A 23,097-nucleotide genomic window follows, 5' to 3' on the forward strand; every position below is an offset into this window, starting at 1 on the left:
ATCTGTCCCTCCAGCATGTCCTATTTATTTCAGTGCTGAGGTTCAAGTCTCTCGAGCGCGTAGCTCGATGGGATTTGGATTTTCTGAGGTGCAGCATGTCCATTAATTCCGGGATGGACATGGCTTTATACATCAGGCACAGATCGCCTCTGAGCAGGCGGTATGCCACTGAGTAGAGCTGGAGTTTTTTTAACCGGGCAGCATATGGCATCTGTTTGAGCCCTTTGATCCTATTGGTGAGGTACTTTTGGGGTCTTTCCAGTTGCTGCAGGTGTCTGGTAAGGTACATCCCAAAAGGGGCATTGTACTCAATTATGGGCCTGATGAGGGATGAGTAAAGAGTGCGATGACCTCCCTGATCTAGATGTGAATCCCTTCATGATTAGGTGGGCTATATAAAATGTTTTTCTAACCACTTTGGCCACGTGGTTGTCAAATGAGAGATTGCTATCAACTTGGGTCCCCAGGTCCCTAATGACTTCTTCTGTACTTAATGGATTACCACCTATGTGGTAATTTGTGGGCACTTTGTTTTTGCCAAAGGGGATGACTATACACTTTTTGGCGTTTAGCTTGAGGCCATGGCTCTGGCACCAGTTGTCTGTTTCTATGAGGCCCTTTTGGAGGATGCTTGTGTCGGCTGGAGAGTTGATTATGGCCCAGTTTGCAGTCATCTGTGAACTTGGTCAGCCACAGTCCTTCCATGTTGGCCTGTACCCCCGAGAAATATATACCGAACAAGAGAGGTCCCAGGACTGAGCCTTGTGGGACGCCACTTGTAACTGATTTGGAGTCTGACATGGCTCCAGCAATTCTAACCATGTGGGTTCTGTCCTTGAGCCAGTTTGCAACCCATCTAGTGACATAGGGGTTTATATTTAAGCTGGTGAGCTTATCTATAATGCCCGAGTGGGGTATTGTATCGAAGGCTTTTGCGAGGTCCAGGTAGGCTGTGTGGACCACCTTCCCCTCGTCAATGGCCTTGGTGACTTTTTCAAAGAAATCAACCAGGTTTAAGAGGCAGGATCTGCCCTTAACAAAGCCAAACTGGGTAGGATCCAGTGTCTGTAGGTCCCCAATATCTTTACTTATGAGGTCCATGATGATCCTTTCCATAGCTTTGCAGACCAAGCTAGTCAGGCTTATGGGGCGATAGTTTCTAGGATCCGTTGAGGCACCACCTTTGTGGAGAGGGACCACTGTTGCTGTACGCCACTCTTTGGGTACATATCCTGTAGTAAGGCTAAGATTGAACAGTAGTTTTATGTTTGGGTTTGGCTCTTCTTGGAGTTCATGTAGGACGCAGCCTGGGACACCATCTGGTCCCATTGATGCTGTGTTTTTTGCTTTGGAGAGGGCGGCTCTTACCTGAGCATCTGAGATGTCAGGGGGGCAGCACTCTGTTGGGATAGATATTTGCCCTTTTGGTGGGGAGAGGGGGGAGAAGTTTGCACTGAACCTGTCAGCTAGGATGTTGGCAATGTCTGTGGGCTCGGTGTATTTTTTGTCATTTTGGACTAATTCTGAGCATATCTGGGAATTCCCACCCAGGTTCCTAAAATAACTAAAGAAAGCCTTGTGATTATCCTTAATGCCCTGTGCAATTTTTCTCTCGAAGCTGGCCTTAGACGATTTTATGGGTACCCGTAGTTTTTTGTTAATACTGATCAGAGATGCCTTCCCTTTTTGGGATTTTGCTCTATCATGTAGTAGCTTCCTCCTTCTATTGTATAGTTTGTTTATGGCTGGGGTCCACCAGACAGGACATCTGCCTTTGGAGGATTGGGTCTTGGTTTTATTTGGGATTGCATGATCCATGCATTCCTGAAGGTGTTCATAGAATGCGTTTATAAAGGATTCTGCGGTCTGGGCCGTATTTTCCACAGGCCCGGGGGCTTTGAAGGATTTCGCCTCGGTTTTGAGGCGTGTGAAATTTGCTTTAGAGAAGTTTTTCACTGTGGTTTTCTGGGCAGGGGTGGGGTCGGGATGTGAATATCCAGTGAGATTAGTTTATGGTCTGATCTTACCAGTGAGGGATAGACTTCTGGTCTGGAGCATAGTGTCCCCATGTTGGTGATGATCAGGTCCAGTATGTTTTCCCCTCTTGTGGGAGTGGTAACAAGTTGTTCCATAGCATTTGAGTTTATAAATTCTAGGAACCTTTGGGCTAGGGTGTTGGAGCTAGAGTAATGCTCCCAGTCTATGTTTGGGTAGTTGAAGTCGCCCAATATAATGGTGTTTGGAGAGACCTTCATATTTTCCAGTATTCTCAGGAAGGCCAAGTGGGGTTCCTGTGTTTGGGAGGGTGGTCTGTAGCAGGCTATAAACTGGAAGGCAGTTTTATCCACAGTTAGTTGCACATGGATAGTCTCTGATGCTTCATGCTGTGCCACCAACCTGGAGGTGTGGGTATCTTTGACGAATATTGATACTCCCCCTCCTTTTGTGGTTCGGTCCAAGTTTTGGGGCCGAAAAGCATGGTATAAGGTATAACCTGGTAGTGCTGGGGTGCTGTCGGGAGCCTTGAACCAGGTTTCTGTTACTGCACAGATATCGATGTTCTCCATGCTAAGGAGAGTTTCGAGTGCATGCATCTTGAGGTTTAGACTTCTGGCGTTGAGTAGCATTACTCTTAGTTTCTTATCCCTTATGATACCTATGGAGGTGGGTTTGTCATTTGAGCCTTGCCTAAAAAAGGCACTATGGGGGTAGCAAGAGCCTTTGCCAATATCCGAAAGCCCAGGGGTGACAGGTGTCCCTAGCGAAGCATCATGGCTTGTCGAGCATGTCATCCCAGGCTGACAGGCATTGGATCCCCTTTGAATGACACCAACACTTAAGCCAATTGTTGAAATTGATCATCTTGTCTTCATATTGTGGCATCATTCTTGGTGAGGGTAAGATGCTACTCAAGGTCAGGGTCATACCGGCCTGGGCTACATGCTCAGAGAGCTCCTCTATGTCTCTTTTCATGTAGTCCAGGGAGGTACGTCTCAGGTCATTCACACCAGCATGGACAATGACTGAGTCATATTTGTACTTGCCTTGGAGTGACCTGAGTGCTTGTGTTATGTGGCGGATCCTAGCGCCCGACAGGCAGCTCACTGTGACCTTCTCCTTGTTCAGCCTGGTGAGCGGGACATCAGTGTGCCTGACGATAGAGTCACCTATTACAAGTGTATCAGGTGTGTTGTTTAGCCTTAAGGGCTGTGACTGTTCGGCACACTGGCTTTGTGAGCTATGTGTTGCACATGTTTTGTTTTGGGGTAGCGGTTGCTTGGGTGTCTGCTTTGGAGGTCTCTGCTGCTTAGGCAGATTTTTATTTAGAGCCTCCGAGTATGTTTTTGTGTGTTTATGTGTTTGGTTTGTTGTCGTGGTAGGTCTATGTGAGACTGGAATTGTAGTGAGTGTGGTTTCCTTCTCCTCCTGACTGGTTACACCAGTACTGAGTTGAGAGATCTTAGCCTCCAGTTTGGCTATATGGTTGCATCTCTCACATGTGTTGGAATTTGTTGGGAGGAGGAGAGGGTTGTCTGTGTACATGAGGCAGTTGTAACATTGCCTCAAGATTCCCAGATTCACCAGCTGGACCGGAGAGGAGATTGACAACTGACCTTTGGACATGCTAGAATAGTATTGGGAATTCCTTTATAATTGAAAAAAGGGGCAATGGGGAACAAGGTACTCAAGGGGAGTTTGTGAGGGTGTAGTGCTTTTAATTTTTTAGAGCTGACTTATATAATTGCTTTAGTGAGCAAGTGCCAGGTAACTTAAATGCAATGTGTTACAGGTAACTTAAATGCAAAAACGACAAACAGTAACTTTCTTTCAAGTGAAACAAGGAAATAAGTACAGTAAGCAATGCAGATATCACTGGGGATCCACAGAAGTGCTAAAAGGCCGCGTTTTAGGTGGAATTAGCGTTTCAGGGAAATAAACAAACAACACGCATACAAATAAAACTAGATTCAGCAGGCCTGGATCTAGTCTATGCTACAGCAAACAAGGTGTACCAATTTCAGTAAGAAACAGTTAGAATATGCAGGCACTATAAGCCTTTAACCAGAAATTCCCTGCTCAGAAGGGCAGAGTCCAGCCTCTCCTCCCACAAGAGTGCAGACCGCAATCCTTCTTAACGTAAAATAACTGGCCTGAAGCCCAAGTGCTTAAACCAGAACTAATACACTTTTAGAATAACAGACACTGAGCTCTCAATCAGCAGTTCCCAACTTAGAAAGATGTAAGCTACCTGTCCTGCCACCACAGTGCAGGCCACAAACCTTCCTAATGTAAAACAACTGGTCTGAAGCCCAAGTGCTTAATCCAAAAGACTTAGAAATGATAGCTACACTTTAATCAAGTTACTACCAGCAGTAATAAATACAACTGAATACTTTAAAGAATGCCTGGATTAGTGCTCAAGTTATACAAACAAAGCTAGATTCAGCAGGCCTGGATCTAGTCTATGCTATAGCAAACGAGGTGTACCAATTTCAGTAAGAAGCCGTTCAAATATGCAGGCACTATAAGCTTTAACCAGAAATTCCCAGCTCAGAAGGACAGAGTCCAGCCTCTCCTCCCACAAGAGTGCAGAACACGAACCCTCTTAATGTAAAATAACTGGCTTCAAGCCCAAGTGCTTAAACCAGAATTAATACACTTTTAGAATAACAGACACTGAGCCCTCAATCAGCAGTTCCCAACTTAGAAGGATGTAAGCTACCTGTTCTGCCACTACAGCGCAGACCACAAACCTTCCTAATGTAAAACTGGTCTGAAGCCCAGGTGCTTAAACTAAAAGGCTTACAATGAGTTACACCAAGCAGTAATAAATACAATTGAGTACTTTTAAGATGACGCAAAAGCAAAATAAAGTAGGAAAAAACACAAATACAGTAAAAGCAGATATTTTTTTTTTTTTTTTTTTTTTGGAGAGAGAGAAAGGAGTAGCAGAAACTAAGCTGATTGGCTTTCTCAAATGCTCTCCCTGTACTGGGTAGAATGAGGTAATGACACTAGACTGGGAGGAGGGTCCCAGATCAAATTTACACTAGGGGCGGGCAACTGCAAAGCCACCAACTATAAAAACACTATACCAACAGGGAGGGAGGGTAGGAAAAACTGCAGAAATGTTACTCACAGCTGAAAAGCAGCAGTGAGCCTTTAAATGAAAGTTTTAAACAGCTAAAGGAGCCACTAGAAAAAAGAGTTTAACTGCAACAAGTTATCATAAACAAACAACCCAACAGATGCTTAATAAGAGTGGACAATTTCCAGTTAATACCTCACACACAGTGAAACTAGCTAGAAAAAATACACAGTACACAAAGTGCTATAAACAACAAATAAATAAAGAACAAAATAAACAAAAAACAGGATACTTAATGTTATATATTGTAGCTCCGAGTTTGCTGAGTGTCCTTCCTTCGATTAGCTCACTGTAAAATGGCTTAACACTTACAACTGAGCTTCTTAGGTAACAGAAAGTTGAAACCTGAGACAGCTTTTAAGAAAGAAATCTCAAAAGAACCAATGAGGTGCTTAGTCTAAGCTGTAGTCCAGGAGACCTCAGTCAGCCAATGACCTCAAACAATTCTCTCTCACTGAAATGCCTGATGGCTTTGGCTAAAACAAGATGTCCCTGAATTATGTGCTCAGACACACAGCCTCCACAAACACTAGGCCCAGATACAAGCCTGAATATGGAAATGCTACAAATATCCCCACTACTTAGAACAAACTGCAGAAATGTTACTCACAGCTGAAAAGCAGCAGTGAGCCTTTGACAGTAAGGTGCATGACATTGGGGATATTTTGGCTAAGAACTGGAGAGGAGTGTTTGAAGCCTTTGGCCTTAACAACAAGTTGGGTAAGAAACTGTGTCTTGTACATAAGAAGGGTATGAGCTTGAAGTCTCATTTTAAGATTAATAAAGAAATGATGCAGTGGGTGAATGACCCAAAATCAGGAAAGTATAAATGTGGTTTCTGTTCACAGTGCTGATTCACTAATGAAACAAGAAATATAATGGTTGATGACTATCAACAATTGCCATGAATGGTAGACACAATTGAGGTAGACACAATTGAGGTACAAAAGAGGTGGTTTACCTGGCATCATGCCTCACCTGTACAGCTTTCTATGTTGGAAACAGTTAACGGGTTTTTAGACAAAGACTTTACCAGCACTGTTATGCTGTTAAAAGGGAGATTCCAGGAATGTCCTGAATAAACACACAAAGCAATGTAAATGTTTTAAAAACTTATTATTTTTGTATTTTGGAAAAGTTCCTCCCAATAGCAGGGGTGGTGGCTGGGAAGCCTTTTTGGAGTTTACCTTTTAACAGATCTTATTAAATGGTGTCCAGCCCCTGGGCATAAATGAAAAAAATCTGTTAACAGTGCTTCAGCGCTTAGAGCAGGAATGCCGTGATTTTCTGAGTTACTATGAATATGAATATATTTGTGAATGGAGTGACATTTTTTTTTTATTACTTTTTTATCAATTTGTTACAAAATATTTCTAATGCAAGAATTTATCTTTATACAATTTTTGCATTATAATTTATATGTTGTTTTTAAACTGATAAGTTGTAGTTGAATGGCTGTTTTAGAATAAATTAGCATACTTAATTATGTACTAAAGAGGAAGGATGTACTGAGATCTAATTCTGACGAAGTTCCATCATACCTCTTAATCTCTTAATGCAAAAAATCTGGACAAAGCCTAAAATAATGGGGGACAAAAGCCTAAAAATAGGGACAGATTTTAAATATTGCTTTTATAAATGTAGAAAGCTGCTAGAATAACAGGATTTGCATTAGCATGCATTTTCTGAAGGATATGAAGTCTGAAATTTAAATCTATATCCTTATTTAGTGACGTCAATCCTCAGTGATTTACCAGAAAACCACAAATTTTATGAGGAGCAGACCAAAAATATGAGGCAAAAATCTGAGCATTCTGCAAAAATCTGTACAGTTGAGAGGTATGAGTTCCATTACAAAGTGGAATGAAAGCACTCAATTTTAAGTCGTAATAAAATTAATTGTCAGGAGCCAGCATGCAAATATTAAATAAATAAAAATTGTTTTAAACTACTAGTGATGAGTGTTGGGAATGTAAAACAAGTAATAGGTATAATTCTGAGGAAAAAAAAGTTGTTCACTTGCAGGGCTCATGCTTTGGAAGAGAAATTCCAGCGAAGCCTGAATTATATTTTTACATGTTATGGTAAATTTGGAGATGACTAAGTACAAATAATTTATTTACTTATCTACTTTATTTATTTATTTATTTATTTGACATTTGTTGACCGGGATAGTCTTACTGGGCATGTGCCCTTTTCCAGCGGAAGCCCAGGGAGAAAAAATCCAGAAACAACATGTAGAATACTCACATTACAAAATATGCAAGAGAATGTACAAATTAGAGGATGAACTAGAAAACAGAAAGTAACGTACAAGTATATAATATATAATTCAGACTTAGCTAGAAAATATATAAAATCACAAAAAGCTAATATAAGAAAAAGAAGTTATGTCTTACCATAATATTCCATCTGTGTTATTGATCTTCTTTCATCACTGATGGGTTCGGTTTCGAGCCCTCAGAACTGAGTCAGCCTAAAACCAAGCTCACACCAGCCAAAAAACTCTCGAGCTAAGCTATTTACCCATAGTGCCCTTCTTCCTGTTACCTCAGATCGAGTTTGCCCATCTTGTACTAGTAAAGCAGAGGTCATTTCTGCACAAATGCACTAACACACCACTTGGACCCAAAGTATCCCCAGGAGCCTTTAGAGGGGGAAGGAGAGTGGGAAGTGATGAATGAAAGAAGATCAACAACACAGATGGAATGTTATGGTAAGACATAACTTCTTTATCTGATGTTGTTAATCTTCTTTCCATTCATCACTGATGGGACAGAATCCTCAGCTACCTTGTGTTCCTTGGGCGGCCCTTATGGAAGAATGTTCCTGAGCACCATTGAGCCGAAGGCAGCTCTCCTTCAGAAGACAACATCCAATTTGTAATGATTAATAAAAGTGTGGGGGTTAGCCCATGTGGCTGCTGCACAAATATCATCCATACAGGCTCTTGAATAGAAGGCTACAGATGTTGCCATAGATTTGGTAGAGTGGGCTTTAACATTCTGTGGTATAATCTTTTTTGCAAGTGAATAGATGTAGTGTATGCAGTCCCTTAGCCATTTTGATAAAGAGACCTTGGAGACAGAATTTCCCATCCTAGGTCCAGAAAAGGAGATGAAAAGTTGGTCATTTTTATGTATTGCTTTGGTTCTGTCTAAATAAAACCTCAGTTGTCTGTGTACATCCAAAGAATGTAGACAGTATTCCCCTTTATTAGTAAAATTTGGGAAAAATACTGGCAAATCAATGGTCTGATTGATGGAAAAATCAGAGATAACTTTGAGGAGAAAAGATGGGTTTGTCTGGAGTGATACTCTGTCCTTGTGGGAGATTAAATAAGGCCTTTTAATGCACAATGTCTGAAGCTCTGAAATTCGTCTGGCTGACGTGATGGCTACCAGGAAAAGGGACTTTCAAGATAAAAATTTGAAGTCACACTTCACTGCAGGTTCAAAAGGGGGGTGAGTTAAGGACTGAAGAACTAACGTGAGGTTCCATGGCTCAATAGGTTGTCTGACTGGAGGCCTGATGTGTGAGATCCCTTTAAGAAAGGTTTTGCATAACTGAAGCGAGATGAGGGGAGAATTATCCAAACCATCATGAAAGTTAGAGATAGCCACTAGATGTACTCATATGGTAGAAGCTGCAGCTCCATCTTCGAAGAATTTTGACAGATATTGCAAAACTGCTGTTACTGGAGCTGAGTACGGGTCTAGCCTCTTTTCTTAGACCAAATAGAGAACCTCTTCCATCTGTCTAGATATACAAACTCAAAAAAATGTAGATAGTAGCACAAAAAACGACCAGTAATCCACCAAAATGCTACTAGAGTCGCAGAAATGATACCAGATGAATTTTCTGTTGTAATTTATTGTAGTTAAAAAGTTCATAAACGCACTTCACATAAACAAATACCAACACGCGTTTTCGTCTCTCTCCACCAGGACTTCATCAGACAATTTCCTAATAAATCTCATACATTTATATACTTTAATTAATACCTAATTATCCAATAAAATAATACAAACAATTAAAATTGAAATTCAAATACACCAATCTTGTTCAACCTGTTCATGAATATTTAACAGGACTAATACATATTCTGGATGGTTTCAAGTCTAGTTATTTTCATGAATATGTATTAGTCCTGTTAAATATTCATGAACAGATTGAACAAGATTGGTGTATTTGAATTTCAATTTTAATTGTTTGTATTATTTTATTGGATAATTAGGCATTAATTAAAGTATATAAATGTATGAGATTTATTAGGAAATTGTCTGATGAAGTCCTGGTGAAGAGGGACGAAAACGCGTGTCGGTATTTGTTTATGTGAAGTGCGTTTATGAACTTTTTAACTACAATAAATTACAACAGAAAATTCATCTGGTATCATTTCTGCGACTCTAGTAGCATTTTGGTGGATATCTGTCTAGATATAGCCTTCTGGCAGATGGTTTGTGAGAAGCCAGGATAATGTACAAGTGAGGGAAGGTTATCCTGCCTGGTGATTAACAGAAGTGGAGAAACCAAGCTGTCAGCTTGAGACTGGATAGGTTCGGGTGACTCAACCCTTGGGGGTGAGAAATCAGGTCTGAAAACGGGTCCAGAATCCATGGTCGACATAATAGATGAGGCCGAAGGAAGGGGAACCAAACTTGTCGAGGCCAAAAGGGGGCTATGAGGATCACTTTGCATCTCAACCGAATAGCTTTCTTTATGAATTGGGGAATCAGAGGGAGGGGGGATAGGCGTATAGCAGTCCCGTTGGCCAATCATGAATCAGAGCATCCCTTGGGGACTACCCCTGTAGGAGGAATTGGGCAAAATAGCTGCTGCATTTGTTGTTTAACAGGGATGCGAATAGGTTGCAGCAAGGCTGGCAACAATGGCTGAAATATTTGCCGCTACATCGGGATTGAAGGACCACTCATGAGGCAGGAGAATACATCTGCTCAGCTGCTCTGTGATCATGTTGGAATTACCAGGGATATGTGTTGCTGCAGAAAGCAGTTGGAAGCTATTGCCCACTGCCAAATTCCCATGGCCTCTCAACACAGAGGATAGGACTTGGTTCCTCCTTACTTGTTGATATACCAGACTACTAACATGTTGTCTGACTGAATTGCTATCATTCCAGAAGGAAGAACAAATTGGAATGCTTGCAACGCTAACAGCACCGCTCTCAGTTCTAGAACGCTGATATGCAGGTTGACCTCCAAAGTGGACCATGTGCCTTGGACTATCTTTCCCTGGAAATGGCTTCCCCACCCTATCAGGGAAGCATCTGTGGTCACAATGGCCTTGGGTTGTGGGGAATGGAATGGACAGCTCCAAAGTGATGTGTCTGGCCTCATCCACCAAAGAAGGTTCTGCTTGCAACAATTGATTAATCTGAATTTGAAAGCACAGAGGGTGGTAATTCAAAAACCACTGAGATAACAGAAGCCATTGAAGTATTCACATATGCAGCTTCACAACTGGTATGGAAACTGCCATGGATCCTAAAACCTGTAGAACCTCCCTTGCTGAGGCTTTGTTTTGACAGAGTATCACCCGGAACTGGGGCCTCAATCTCTGAAGTCTGTGAACTGGGAGAGACACCAGATAAGAATGGGTGTTGAAGACTGCTCCAATTAATTCTATGTTCTGAGTTGGAGCAAGGTTGGATTTCTCCCAGGTTATCGTTATCCCCTAAAAACTCACCAGGGAAAGAGTGTATTGCAGGGCTGTTACCAGGAGATGCTTGGTGGGGGCAATAAGGAGCCAATCATCCAAATACAGAAACACCCAGAATCCTTGCAGCCTCAAGTGAGCTGTGACCACTGACATGCACTTTGCGAACACTCTGGGGTCTGTAGAGAGTCCAAATGGCAGGGCACGAAATTGGTAGTGATTGACTCCTAGCCGGAAGTGAAATATACTCCTGGAGCTTTTGTCCATTTTGATGTGGTAATACGTGTCCTGGAGATCTATCAAGCACATCCAATTGCCTTCCCTTAGAAAAGGGATAATGGACTGAACCGTGACCATCCAGAATTTCATTTCAGCAATGGACTTGTTCAAATTGCTGAGATCCAGAATCGGTCTCCAGTCCCCTGTCTTTTTTGACACCAAAAAGAATCTTGAGTAGAATCCGGATCCGCATTGGTCTGGTGGAACTATTTGAATAACTCTTTTTTGATACAACTTTCAGAGTGCAGTTGTACCCAAACTAAGAGATGGTCTTTTCCCTATACTTTACTGTACACCGTACCTATGCAGTAAGAGCAAATGTTTTTTGTATCCTCTGACTCATAAGACTTAGAAGCTGACAGCTGACACGTATCATCTGGCCAATGCAGTCTTTATTTTTGTCTGTCTGTTTACAACAATGAAATGATAAAACAAAATAATTTACATTTGTCTCACTTAACAGAAACTAGGCGGAGGAAATGTGGTGCACTGAAACATTCATACAACTACATGAAAATTGTGAAATTTGTCATGTTTCACCAAGGCATCAAATTTTATTCTGTGAAGAGCTTGTTTCCTAGTTAGTTGTACACCAGGTAAGTGGCCTGAACCAAAGACCATTCTGAGTCACAACCCAGGCCTTAATGGCAGAAACAGTAAAGATTATATCAAGGTTTACACTGTAACAACAAAGGTCACATGAGGGTTTCAGTGAAATCATATCATGACAAATAGCCAGAAATAAAGTATGCAGCAGATAACTAAACTTATACAGTTAATAAATGCAATAGCTAATATTTGTTCTACATGTTATACTTAGTGATCAAAAAGCATCAAATGTAGCTGATAGATTTACAAATACTTTCTTTTTTTCAAATATAATGTTTATTTACTTTAACTCTCATGTCCACAATGCAGAGTATATTTTCAAACATTTCATAGTTGCATATCATATGATAAAACTTGCTTAAGTATATAAAATTTAAAGTATGTCACTAGAGGTTATACAAGTAAAACGGATTTACAAATAATTTCTGACTTATGTAATACGAGTTTAACATGCTATGTGACACATAACAATCTAACACATATAACGTGTCTAACTTTACACAAATAATATAATAGTTAACATTCATTGAAGTGTCTAACTTGTCAAGAGCATTATGCGAGCATTTCAAAGCCTAGTTACCAGAGTTTGTTTGTGTCTTTTGGCTTTTCCCAGTTAAGGGGTCGCCACAGCAGAACTCCAGTCCACTAATGATTGGTAGTGGATTTTTACGTACCGGGTTACCAGCCCTGACGCACAACCTTCAACGAAGGCACACCCCATTCACGTATGCCTCCACACAGAAGACACTCTAGCTGAGAATCGAACGGGACAACGTCTTGCTGAGGCGACAACGCTACCGCAGCACCACCACCGCAGTAAAGCCTAGTTACCAGAGTACAGTTGGTAAAAGCAAGTCTGATTGTTTTTGGTAAGCTAATATGCTAAACTAATAGACTGCATCTATGCAGATGTATAAATCCTATTAAATGCTAACATTTAGGATCAATGATTTTCAGCAAATTTCCCATACTAATGCTTCATTGGTGCAAGCCTGAATGAAAGACAGCCAAATGACTGATTTTGTTTTCTAAAGCACACTGAATGGGATATTTATAAAACAGCATCTAGAAAGGTTCCTACACTCTAAGCCACAGATAGTACTGACTGCTAAATGTAAGCCTAGCTGATACTCACCCTGTTTTATGTGCAAACAGTGGCACTAAGCCAAATAGGTTAATGCTGCACTTTAAAAATGCAAAATATTTTTAAAATGTGTTTAGTTTATCACATGTACTTTATGAAAATGAGTATAAATTCATTACAAAAACAGCTGTGTATTACCAGAAAGTAATCACCATTCTCCTAAACAACAGGAATAAAGATGAAATTCCAGAAAAAAAATCACATTCTTATAAAATTTGAGCATATTTTTAGAACACCTGTGTTAGCCTTTTAAGATTTTTATCATCATCTTATATGCAAAATCATCAACTACAACTCATCTTCTTGATTAGTTTTGTATGACTTCTTTAAAGTTATGCATCAAACTACTGGATGTGCTGGAATCTTGACCTAAACTTTGAGCTTAACAGATCACTTGTATTATAAGACTAGAAAATGTGCACAGGAGATGTCACATTTTCCTGAAGCAATTCGTTTTATGATTTTTCTGATCTGAAGCAGGTGTTCTTCCATTCTACCACTTTATGGAAGCCATCAGCCAAACATGACACCACCACAGTGAATGGAACTGTTTGCAAGCTAACCTGGCCTACTGGTGCAAATGAAGGACATCAACTATTTTCTCACTAGAGGAGTGTCTGGGATAAAGTGTAATTTGAGGGGTTACCATACCAACTACAATGCAGGAAATCATCATTACTCTAAAGTGTTACACTGGACAGAGCATGCTGGGGAAGCTTAGAGAGGGAGGAACGTACACATGTACACAGATTAGGTACTCATTTCCATTGCATAATCACATCCCAAGAAAGATCATAGCTATAAAGGGAAAAAAAGGTACAACACAACTACCCTCATACAATGGAACTGGTAGCTGCCTTCCTGTCACATTCCAAGATCAGAACATAACATTGACAGTGCACTAAAAGGTGAATCTTAGCTTCTTGAAATGCCAAGTACCAACATGACAAAAAAAAAAGCTGAAAGGGCAGGGGAAGGGTGACTCTCAAGCAGCATTTTTCTCCTTTAAATGTTTTTTTTTTTTAGGAAGCAAGCCCCCCTGTAACCCCCCCACACACACACACACAGTTCCCCAAATTTATATATACCAACTCCAAGATCACCATACCTTGGAGGACAGGAAATAGTCTGAGAAATAGCCCTCGCAGTCTTAGTATATGTAAGACCATTTTTGGCCATTCAGTCTCCATGTTTGGAATTGTTCTGGCCAATCATGACATTTCAAATGGTTAGTGTGAATCTCCCCTGGAGAACAGGAAATCACTATTAGTTCTATGCAGAACTGTTCACAGAAACCCTGTACAAGCATGTTAATAGCTGCAGAGAGACAGCTGTACCCACCAGGAAGAAGTACAGAACTAACTCAAAAAACAAGCCATCCTGGTGAAATCACAGACTCAATCGGATGTATAACAGGAGGAAGAAAATCATGGCAAAAATTAGTAGGTGCAGCACCCAGCAGGATAAAAGCACTCTTATCAAACTAAACAAACAGCTCAGAGGACAAATAAAGTCTACCAAAGCCAAAATTGAGGCAAGTTTAGCCTCCCAGGCCAAGTACAACCACAAAGCATTCTTTAGCTATGTTGGTAACCTCAAAGGCAATACACAATTGTTTGCAGAGCTCATTGTAAATGGAGCCACCTATGCTGAGACAGAAGATATAGCAAACTTCCTGGCTGATAAGTTCAGCTCCAGTTTTACTCCTCTCTCCCCTCAACCTTCCCTCAGGAAATATCATCAAATATAACTCCCCCTACTATCACTAGGGAACAGGTCCTTAATGCTCTCTCTCTAAGACCAAGAACACTGCATCAATGGGCCCAGACAATATCCCAGGATGCCTTCTAAATAGCATGAAATATGACCTATCAGAGCCTCTGGAATTGCCATTTAACTGTAGCCTCCAAACAGGCTTCGTGCCTCATGAATGGAGAAAGGCAACAGTCATCCCTCTGCACAAAGGTGGGCCATCTACAGACCCTAAAAACTACAGACCCATAAGTCTCACTAGTCTTAGATGTAAAGCCATGGAAAGAATTATCATGGAGATGATCAATAGGGATATAGTAAATCTCCAGACACTAGACCCAACCCATTTTGGTTTCATCAAGGGCAGATCACGCCTAGTCAACCTGGTGGACTTCTTTGAGAAGGTCACCAAAGCAATAGATGAGGGCAAAATCATTCACACTGTCTACCATGACCTGGCCAAGGCATTTGACACAATACCCCACTTGGGCATTGTTGACAAACTCAGTAGGTTGGGTACAAACCTGTATGTCACCCGGTAGATAGCCAACTTTCTCACAGGCAGGGCCCAGGAATTGAGAACTGGGGAGTCCACCTGTACAAAGAGGCCAGTCACAAGTGGAGTCCCTCAGGGATCAGTCCTTGAACTGCTCCTTTTTGGCATTTACTTCTCAGAAGTCAAAGCCAATGTTAGTGGTCTCTGGCTGACTACATTTGCAGATGATTGCAAATTAGGAGCAGCTGTCACTGAATCTCACTCTGACACAAATGTTCTCCAGGAGGGACTGACACATACAAACAACTGGTGTCAGAGCCATGGACTAAAACTAAATGCCAAGAAATACATAATAGTATCCTTTGGGAAGTGATCCATCCCTGGTAACTATCATATTGACAACATACCCCTTAGAGTTGACCCAGCAGTCAGGCAGGAACTTAGGGACACACATAGATAGTAATCTAGTCTTTGACCATCACGTGTCTACAGTGGTGAGGAAATTATTCTATGTTGCACAATGAAGTTATGGCATCTAAGTCCAAGGAAGTTACTGTTAAAACTGTATTTGGCATTCATCAGACCTATCACTGAGTACAATGCCCCCTTTAGTATGTACCTAACAAGACATATCCAACAACTGGAACATCCACAGAGGCTCTAGACTAAAAAAAAATACAGGGCATAAGTAATTTGTCCTATGCAGACCACCTCAAGGCCCTATCCCTGTATTCTGTCTCCTACAGGCTTTTGAGGAGAGCTCTATGCCTGGCATACAGGGCATTGTCAGACCCCACTCTGATGGACCTCCAGCACATCCACAAAACAAACAGTACCAGAATTACCCGTTCTAAAGACTTAAACCTTGCCTTTGATATAAATAGGACCTGTTGGAGAGATAGGTATGTATCCCAGAGACTACTCCATCTATGGAACAGGCTCCCCATCCATGTGAAGCAGAGTTCCTCCCTAACCGAATTCAAGTGCAACTTGGACAACTGGATGGGAAACCGGAAATTCATCCCTGGTTTGGCACCTGTGTCTCTAATGCAAACAGGTAACCTGCAAATGGTTCATCTCCCAGGCACATCCTTACATTTATCAATGGTATCAGAACTTGTTAGAGATTTTGGATGCATGGTTAGGCTTAAAAAGGGCCTTGTGGTTGTTAGCCTAGTAAACACCTATGAACCTGTGAACATATGAACTAGTCACAAACAATAAACTGAAATGGGAACACATAAGTCGTTACCTGGTGTGTACTAATACTGAATATGTTCCTCTTGTACAAAATATGTGCACTGAGTCAGGATAGCCCTCAGATTGTATTTGTTGCACTGTATGCTGTATATGTCCCCCACAGCTACCCATTTTCACATTGTAAAACCTAAAGTTTCATTTTACACAACCAGTCTAGCTAAGCAAACAATATGCAACTTTTACACCTTTTCCTTCCTGTCCATCCTTCCCTAACCTTCATATCACATTATGTACCTCTTTTGTTGTTCTCTTACCTTCCTGTGCTTATTCTTTCATCCTGTCCATTCTGTTAATTCCACTACTCTAATCAATAACTTCTTCCAAAACTAGAGCTATACCATTACTTTTAAAGCTAGCACATAGTTGCATATTGTTTTCCTTAGCTAAACTTCTATTGATGCATAGCTGGGACTGCAATGTGGCACATCAGTTTTGTAGTGTATTTTTTTAGTAAATTCCGTCATATAATAACACCATTCCTGCCTTTTTGTTTTGGAATGTACCTCACAAGACATCTGCAGCAGCTGGAAAGGCCACAGAAGTACCTCACAAAGAGGATTACTGGCCTCAAACAAATGTCCTACACTGACCGCCTCAAAAAACTCCAACTTTACTCCGTAGCATATCACCTACTCCGAGGTGATCTCTGCCTAACATATAAAGCTATGTAAAACCCAGAGCTATTGGACATGCTACACCTAAAGAAATCCCAATCCTTCTGAGCTACACGCTCTAGGGACCTAAACCTTGTCACCACAATAAACAGGACATGCTGGAGGGATAGATCCTGTCCCAGAGACTTCCCATACTCTGGAACAGGCTACCCATCTATGTCAAGCAAAGTTCTTCATTAGCACTCTTCAAGAAAAATCTTGATGAGTGGATGGGAAATAGGAAATATACCCTGGGGATCACTTTTGTGTCTCTGCTTGACAGTGGCACAGGAAAATAACTTTCTTGAGTGGCGTAAGCCAGGGAACCTTGTTGGCTAGGTTTACGTAGGCCCTTGGGCTGATAGCCAAGTACCTACCCCATGAGCTGATTTAGCAGCAGTATCCACTCATCCAACAATATATGTATCTTTCTCTGCCTGACAGCTGCTTTACACCCCGATTTCCCTCATGTGCTTTCAGGGCTGCATGATACTCTTATTGATGCTAAAACCTGTTGGAATTAAACTGTACCGACTACTAGACAATGCAGTATTATTCTTTTGGAGCATTTAACATAAAAAAATGCACTATTTGTTTCTGCAATCTCTCTCTCTCTCTCTCTGTCTTTCTCTTTCTCTCTTTCTGTCTCTTTGGGCATCTCCAGTAAGTGGATCTTGACTCAGTGGGACCAGACTGCACAACAAAAGTAAAAACTAACCAATTAACTAACAAACTAACTAACTAATACTTGATAAAGGATAATTCTGTGATAACAGCAATCCATGACCAAAATGAATGGGTCTTAGGGGTGCAACCAGCAAGCATGGAGATTCATATATCATGTCTGTCTGTTTCACCCCCAGAAATAAATACAAGAAAGAAAGAAAAAGTATGTCTTTAGGCTATGACAGTTTTATCTAGCCTTAACTTTGTTGACATAAATACATCTGAAGGATAACTCTCAAAAGTCCCTGATTTTCTCTCACATTTTGCCCTGTCCCTTGTAAAATGTTTGATTTTCTGGTAAATCACTGAGAATTACAGTCAGTCAATAATGCCCAACATTAGACTTTCATACTTCTTATTGTTCAGAAAATTCATACTGATGCAGCTTGCTGCTCTACTAACTTTTTAAGTGAGGTAAAGTTAATATTTAAAAAATGTCTCTGATTTTGGACCCTTTATCTCTCCATTATTTTGGCTTATGCCAGAATGTTTAAGCAAAGAACTTGAGACGCATGTCCACATAATTGTACTCTGAAGTAACAAAGTTGTTCTAAATCAAAAACAGCAGTTATCAGGAACATTTTACCTGTTTGCGGGTACGGGTTTTTCCTGTCCGTAGTTTAATATAACGTGCAATGAGCTCATTTCGACCTAAAGTCAAAAGAACACTAATGTAAGCATTAACAACATATTACAAAATCTGCATGCGAAACAAAGCCATTAGAGCATAAACCAAAACTGCATATTATGCTTAAGGATCACTTTTCACACCATCATATAACACATACAAAAACAAATCCTTCTGCTAACAGTTACCACCTGTGGAAAAGACAAACGCTACACTTTTCATACCCCTGCCCTCTTCATTTTGATGAAAGAATGTACACTGCTTCTCTAACATAGCTGTTTCTCATGGTGACTTTAAAAGAAACAATAAAAAAAATGTGTTGACTGCAACAGATAACCTAAAGTTATCAAACATACAGATTTACTTCACACAGTGAATATTACTTTCTTGGAATTTTTGTTTTAAAAGTCTAGCATTCTTTCTGAGATGACTGACTAAAGCAATCACATTCAAATCTGAAGATGAGTAAATAACTTGTTACAATTTCTTGAAAAATCTCACTTATACTTTCCTGAATCCACTTCCTGTTAATACCCACAGTATTATATTGTAGCCAAAAATATGCAAACTTGTATTTTTGTAAAGAATAAAGCAAGCATAGCTAGAACATAGGCTCATTATTTTACAATTAAGAGACATAAGATTCTGATTTTTTTTCAGCTGTGTGCATTTCTGTTAAGACACAAACATAGAGATGCTTAGGTAAGCTAGACCAACTAGTTAATATTCATCACATCACACACCTTCCATTCTGCACTCATTAACATCTCTGAAATGTGGAATGTTACACCTCTAGCAGCCTACTTATTTACATTCCAAAGCATTTTCTGATAAATTGAGTTTTAAAAAAAAAACAACTTAATATCTTGTGAAGTATAAATGCTATTAAAAAGGTACAAAAAACATAGCAAACATTCTTTATAGTGATACGTCAGAACATTTGTAGTCTTTATATCAGTACCGTAATATATTATAATGTACACAAACCTAGAGCTACATTTTTCTCTAAAGTTTCATGAAACAACTTTTGAGTTCTTGCAAAATGTATACCCTATAAATATAAGGGGTATTCAGAAATACATACTGCACTGTACAACAATGTTTCTAGCAGACTGGGTCAGTGCTCTATGACAGCGTCTCAAATACCACTGTACTGGTACAATGGTATAGTGGTAAGAAACCTCCAGCAAGCAGCACTAAAATACAGAGTATGGGATAATGCTGCATACAAATGTGTCAGTCCAGGGACACAGCTAACATTTTATTATTTTATTTATTTTACATTTGTTAACCGGAAAAGTCCAACTGGATACATATCCATTTTCAGCTGAGGCCCAGGTAGAAAAGCTCCATGTTATCTAAGCATGTAGTAACAGCAACAATAAAAATGTAGATATTTAGTAACAAGTAATAAAGTAGGTTACAAGATATTTAAAAATGTATCACTAGATCTATTTACAAAGTTTTAGTAACCATTAAAGAGAGAAAAATGCAGGTTGTAATGATCTTTAGAAAGTTAACAATAGGTCAAAGACAAAAGTCATCTGTAGGATACCTATAGATAAGACATAAAAAACATTTTTTGAAACAGTGAATTCAGAGCAGTCAAACTTTTAGTAGAGGTGTGTCTGTAAGATAAGCATTTTCAGTTAGAAAGTAAGGAAGATAAGAAAGAGAAGGTTATTTAGGTTGGAAGGATTGTGATTATTGTGGGCAGAAAAAATAGGTTATAGAGGGAGAAATTGGTAGACAACATCTGTGAGATAGTTTGGTTTAATAAGTTTGTTATTATGTTTTTTGGGTTAGTTGGGGTTTTGATAGGAGCACAACTATTTTTTAACTAGCTCAGTGTCATCTTTGTATAGTTTAGTCGGGGTTTAGACATGGACATAGTCAGAGTCTATGCATGTGTGTCTTTAGAGCTTTTTTGAATTGAGACAATGAACTGTTAGATGTTATTTCTGGAGGAAGGGAGTTCCATTTTTTTCCAGTAGAGTTGGAGAAAAAAGAATCTCCAGCTGAGTTGTTTGCTTTGGTTGTTTGTATTAGCATTCTGCTGGATGAGCGGAGGGATGTTAGGTTGTTATAGGGGGTGATAATTTTAGTTAGAATCGGGGTACTGGTAGGTTGGTAGAGGATCTTATGAGTAACTATGAGTTGGTTATAATATATTTGATTGGGTAGTTCTAACCAACCTAATTTGTGAAGATTATTACAATGGTGGGTTCTGTATGTGGAGCCTGTGGCGAATCTAGCTATATTGTTATAGCAGCTGGTGATTTTGCTGAGGTTTGATTTAGATAGATTAGTGAAGATGAGTGAGGCATAGAGAAGGGAGGACAGAAGATGTGTGCGAGCTATGGTGGTTCTGGCAGTTGGGGTTAGAAATTTCTTTATCCTGTACATGGATCCTATTTTTTTATTTACTGTTATGATGGTTTTGTCTATATGGGCATTATAATTCAGATTGTTATCAATGATTATGCCTAGTAGTTTGGTGTTTGGTTCAGGAGAAATTGTGGTTCCATTGTTTGAAGAGACTGTAAAAATTGGTGGCGTTTGCTTTTGGGTAGGGGAGAAAAGTAGTAGTTTGGTTTTATTTGGGTTCAGTAGGAGTAGACGAGTATTAAGCCAGTTTTCTACTTTGTTAAAGGTAGACTGGTTTAGGGATTGTAATTCTGCTGGAGTAGAAGCAGTGCAGATTAGTGTGGAATCATCTGCGTACTGTATGGAAGTAGCCTGTGGTATGATTTTGGGCAGATCATTGATGAAAATAGAGAAAAGAAGGGGACCTAGAATGGAGCCTTGGGGAACGCCAAGGGTCACAGGTAGAAGGGGGGATAGATTATCTTTCCACAAGACAGCTTGTTGTCGACCATTTAGGTATGAGTGGAACCAGTTACATACTGAATTGTCTAAGGACAGTGAGTTGAGAGAGTCTAAGAGTAAGCTGTGATTTACCATGTCGAATGCTTTAGATAGATCGAGGAAGACAGCAGAGGAGAGCAGATTTTGATTACGGTTGTGGTTTATTGTGTGAGAGAAAGAGAGAAGGGCAGTGGTTGTACTGTGGGCTGGTCTGAAACCATGCTGGGATGAGGCTAGGAGAGAATTGTGGGTGAGGTGGGCTAATAGTTGCTTCTGTATGCATTTCTCCATTATTTTGGCTAGGGGAGATAGAATTGTGATAGGTCTGTAATTTGAGAGTTCTATGGAGTTCCCTCCTTTATGAAGTGGAAGAATGTGTGAGATTTTCCAGATGGAGGGGATGTAGGATTCTTGGATAGTACGATTGATTAAGATGGAGATAGGGTAAGCTATTATTTTAGTGGTCTTTTGTAGGAATTCTGCGGGAAGTTGGTCGGCTGCAAGGGTAGTAGGTTTTAATTTTTCAAGTAAAGATTTGATATAGTCTGTGGGGATAGGCTCAAATTTTAAGGGTGAGGGGTTCATATGAGTAGGTGAGGTTTTGAAAGAAGAGGAGGGAGATAGATTATTGGCTAGGGATTTGACAGTTTCAGTGAAAAAAGTGTTAAAGGTATTTGCTACTGATTCAGGGGGTAGTTGTAAGGTTGATGAGGGGGTGGGGGTAGACTATTTACCTGGGTGGCGTAGCTTATTCAAACCTGACCAGAATTTTTTAGGCTGATTTTGGTGTTTTTGCTGTAAACTGAAATAGTAGTTTTGCTTGTCTAACATAACAGATCTTTTAGCTTCATTTCTTATCTGTTTGTATGTTATGTGGGCTTGTGGGGATTTGGTGGCTCTGCATGAGGTCCATGCTCTATTTCTAGAAGTAAGTTTTTGTCTAGTAGTATTGGTTAGCCATGGTGCTGTTTTGTTTTTGGTTCTAAATCTATGTGTGGGAGCGTACCTGTCTAAGATGGCTAAGAAGGTGGTGATGAATTCTGAGACTGCTTGGTCAAGGGGTAGTGTTTTAAGTTTGGCCCATCTGCATACGCTTAGATCATTTTGGAAACTATTTAGGTTAAAGTTCTTTGTATACCTGTGGGTTATAAAGGTGGTTTGGTGAGGCATGTCTTCTCTTTTTCTCATTATGTAGGTTAGGAGGTGGTCGCTCATGTCCTCAGGTAGGGTACCTGCTTTGTACAACTGAGGATTGTTATTTATTAAGATCCAATCTAAAATGCTTTCCTTTTTGTTACATTTGTTGATTCTGGTGGGGGTAGTAATAGTTTGGGAGAAACCATGTAAGTTAATATAGGTGGTTGGGAACTGTGCTGAACAAGTTATCCAGTCAATGTTAAAGTCTCCAAGTATGATTGTTTCTTGGGGGTGGGAGGAGGATAACCATTGGAGTGTGCTTTCTATGGTGTTTATGTTATTGCCTGGAGGAATATAACTACATACTATGTTTATAGCTTTGTTTTTGTTGAATTGAATTCTTGAGATTATTGTTTTGGTGTTGGTAGTTATTAGGTCAGGGGGGATGTTAACTGTAGTTAACTCTAGAGAGGATTTATATAGGATGGCTACTCCACCTCCTTTTCTCACTTTATGGTCAAGTTTTATTATATTATATTATAAGGCAGAAAAAGTACAGTTTTGTACCTACCATAAATGTAGATGTCCGATAGATATGCAACTGCAGTCATAACATATGGGTTGTCCTGCCTCAGGCAGCCCTCGGTCGGCCGGATTCCAAAGTCTGGGTCCGACGTCGGCTGATGTCGCATTTCTCTCCGATGTCAGAGCGGCAGG

At 40.2% G+C, this 23,097-nt stretch overlaps 1 protein-coding gene across 4 annotated transcripts in view; it reads right to left on the reverse strand.

The window, feature by feature from the left end:
- The window catches only part of LOC122815190 (transcriptional enhancer factor TEF-3-like), a 2,337,692-nt gene that overhangs the window by 1,750,909 nt on the left and 563,686 nt on the right, over positions 1-23,097 (reverse strand). For all 4 annotated transcript variants that reach the window (XM_044087472.1, XM_044087473.1, XM_044087474.1 and 1 more), the window contains exon 5: positions 18,334-18,398. In XM_044087472.1, coding sequence (XP_043943407.1) covers positions 18,334-18,398 — 65 coding nt within the window. The remainder of the gene's footprint in view (positions 1-18,333; positions 18,399-23,097) is intronic.

The sequence above is a fragment of the Protopterus annectens genome, chromosome 11.part0 (assembly GCF_019279795.1).
Source record: "Protopterus annectens isolate FY-2018-M chromosome 11.part0, PAN1.0, whole genome shotgun sequence".
Taxonomy (NCBI): domain Eukaryota; kingdom Metazoa; phylum Chordata; order Ceratodontiformes; family Protopteridae; genus Protopterus; species Protopterus annectens.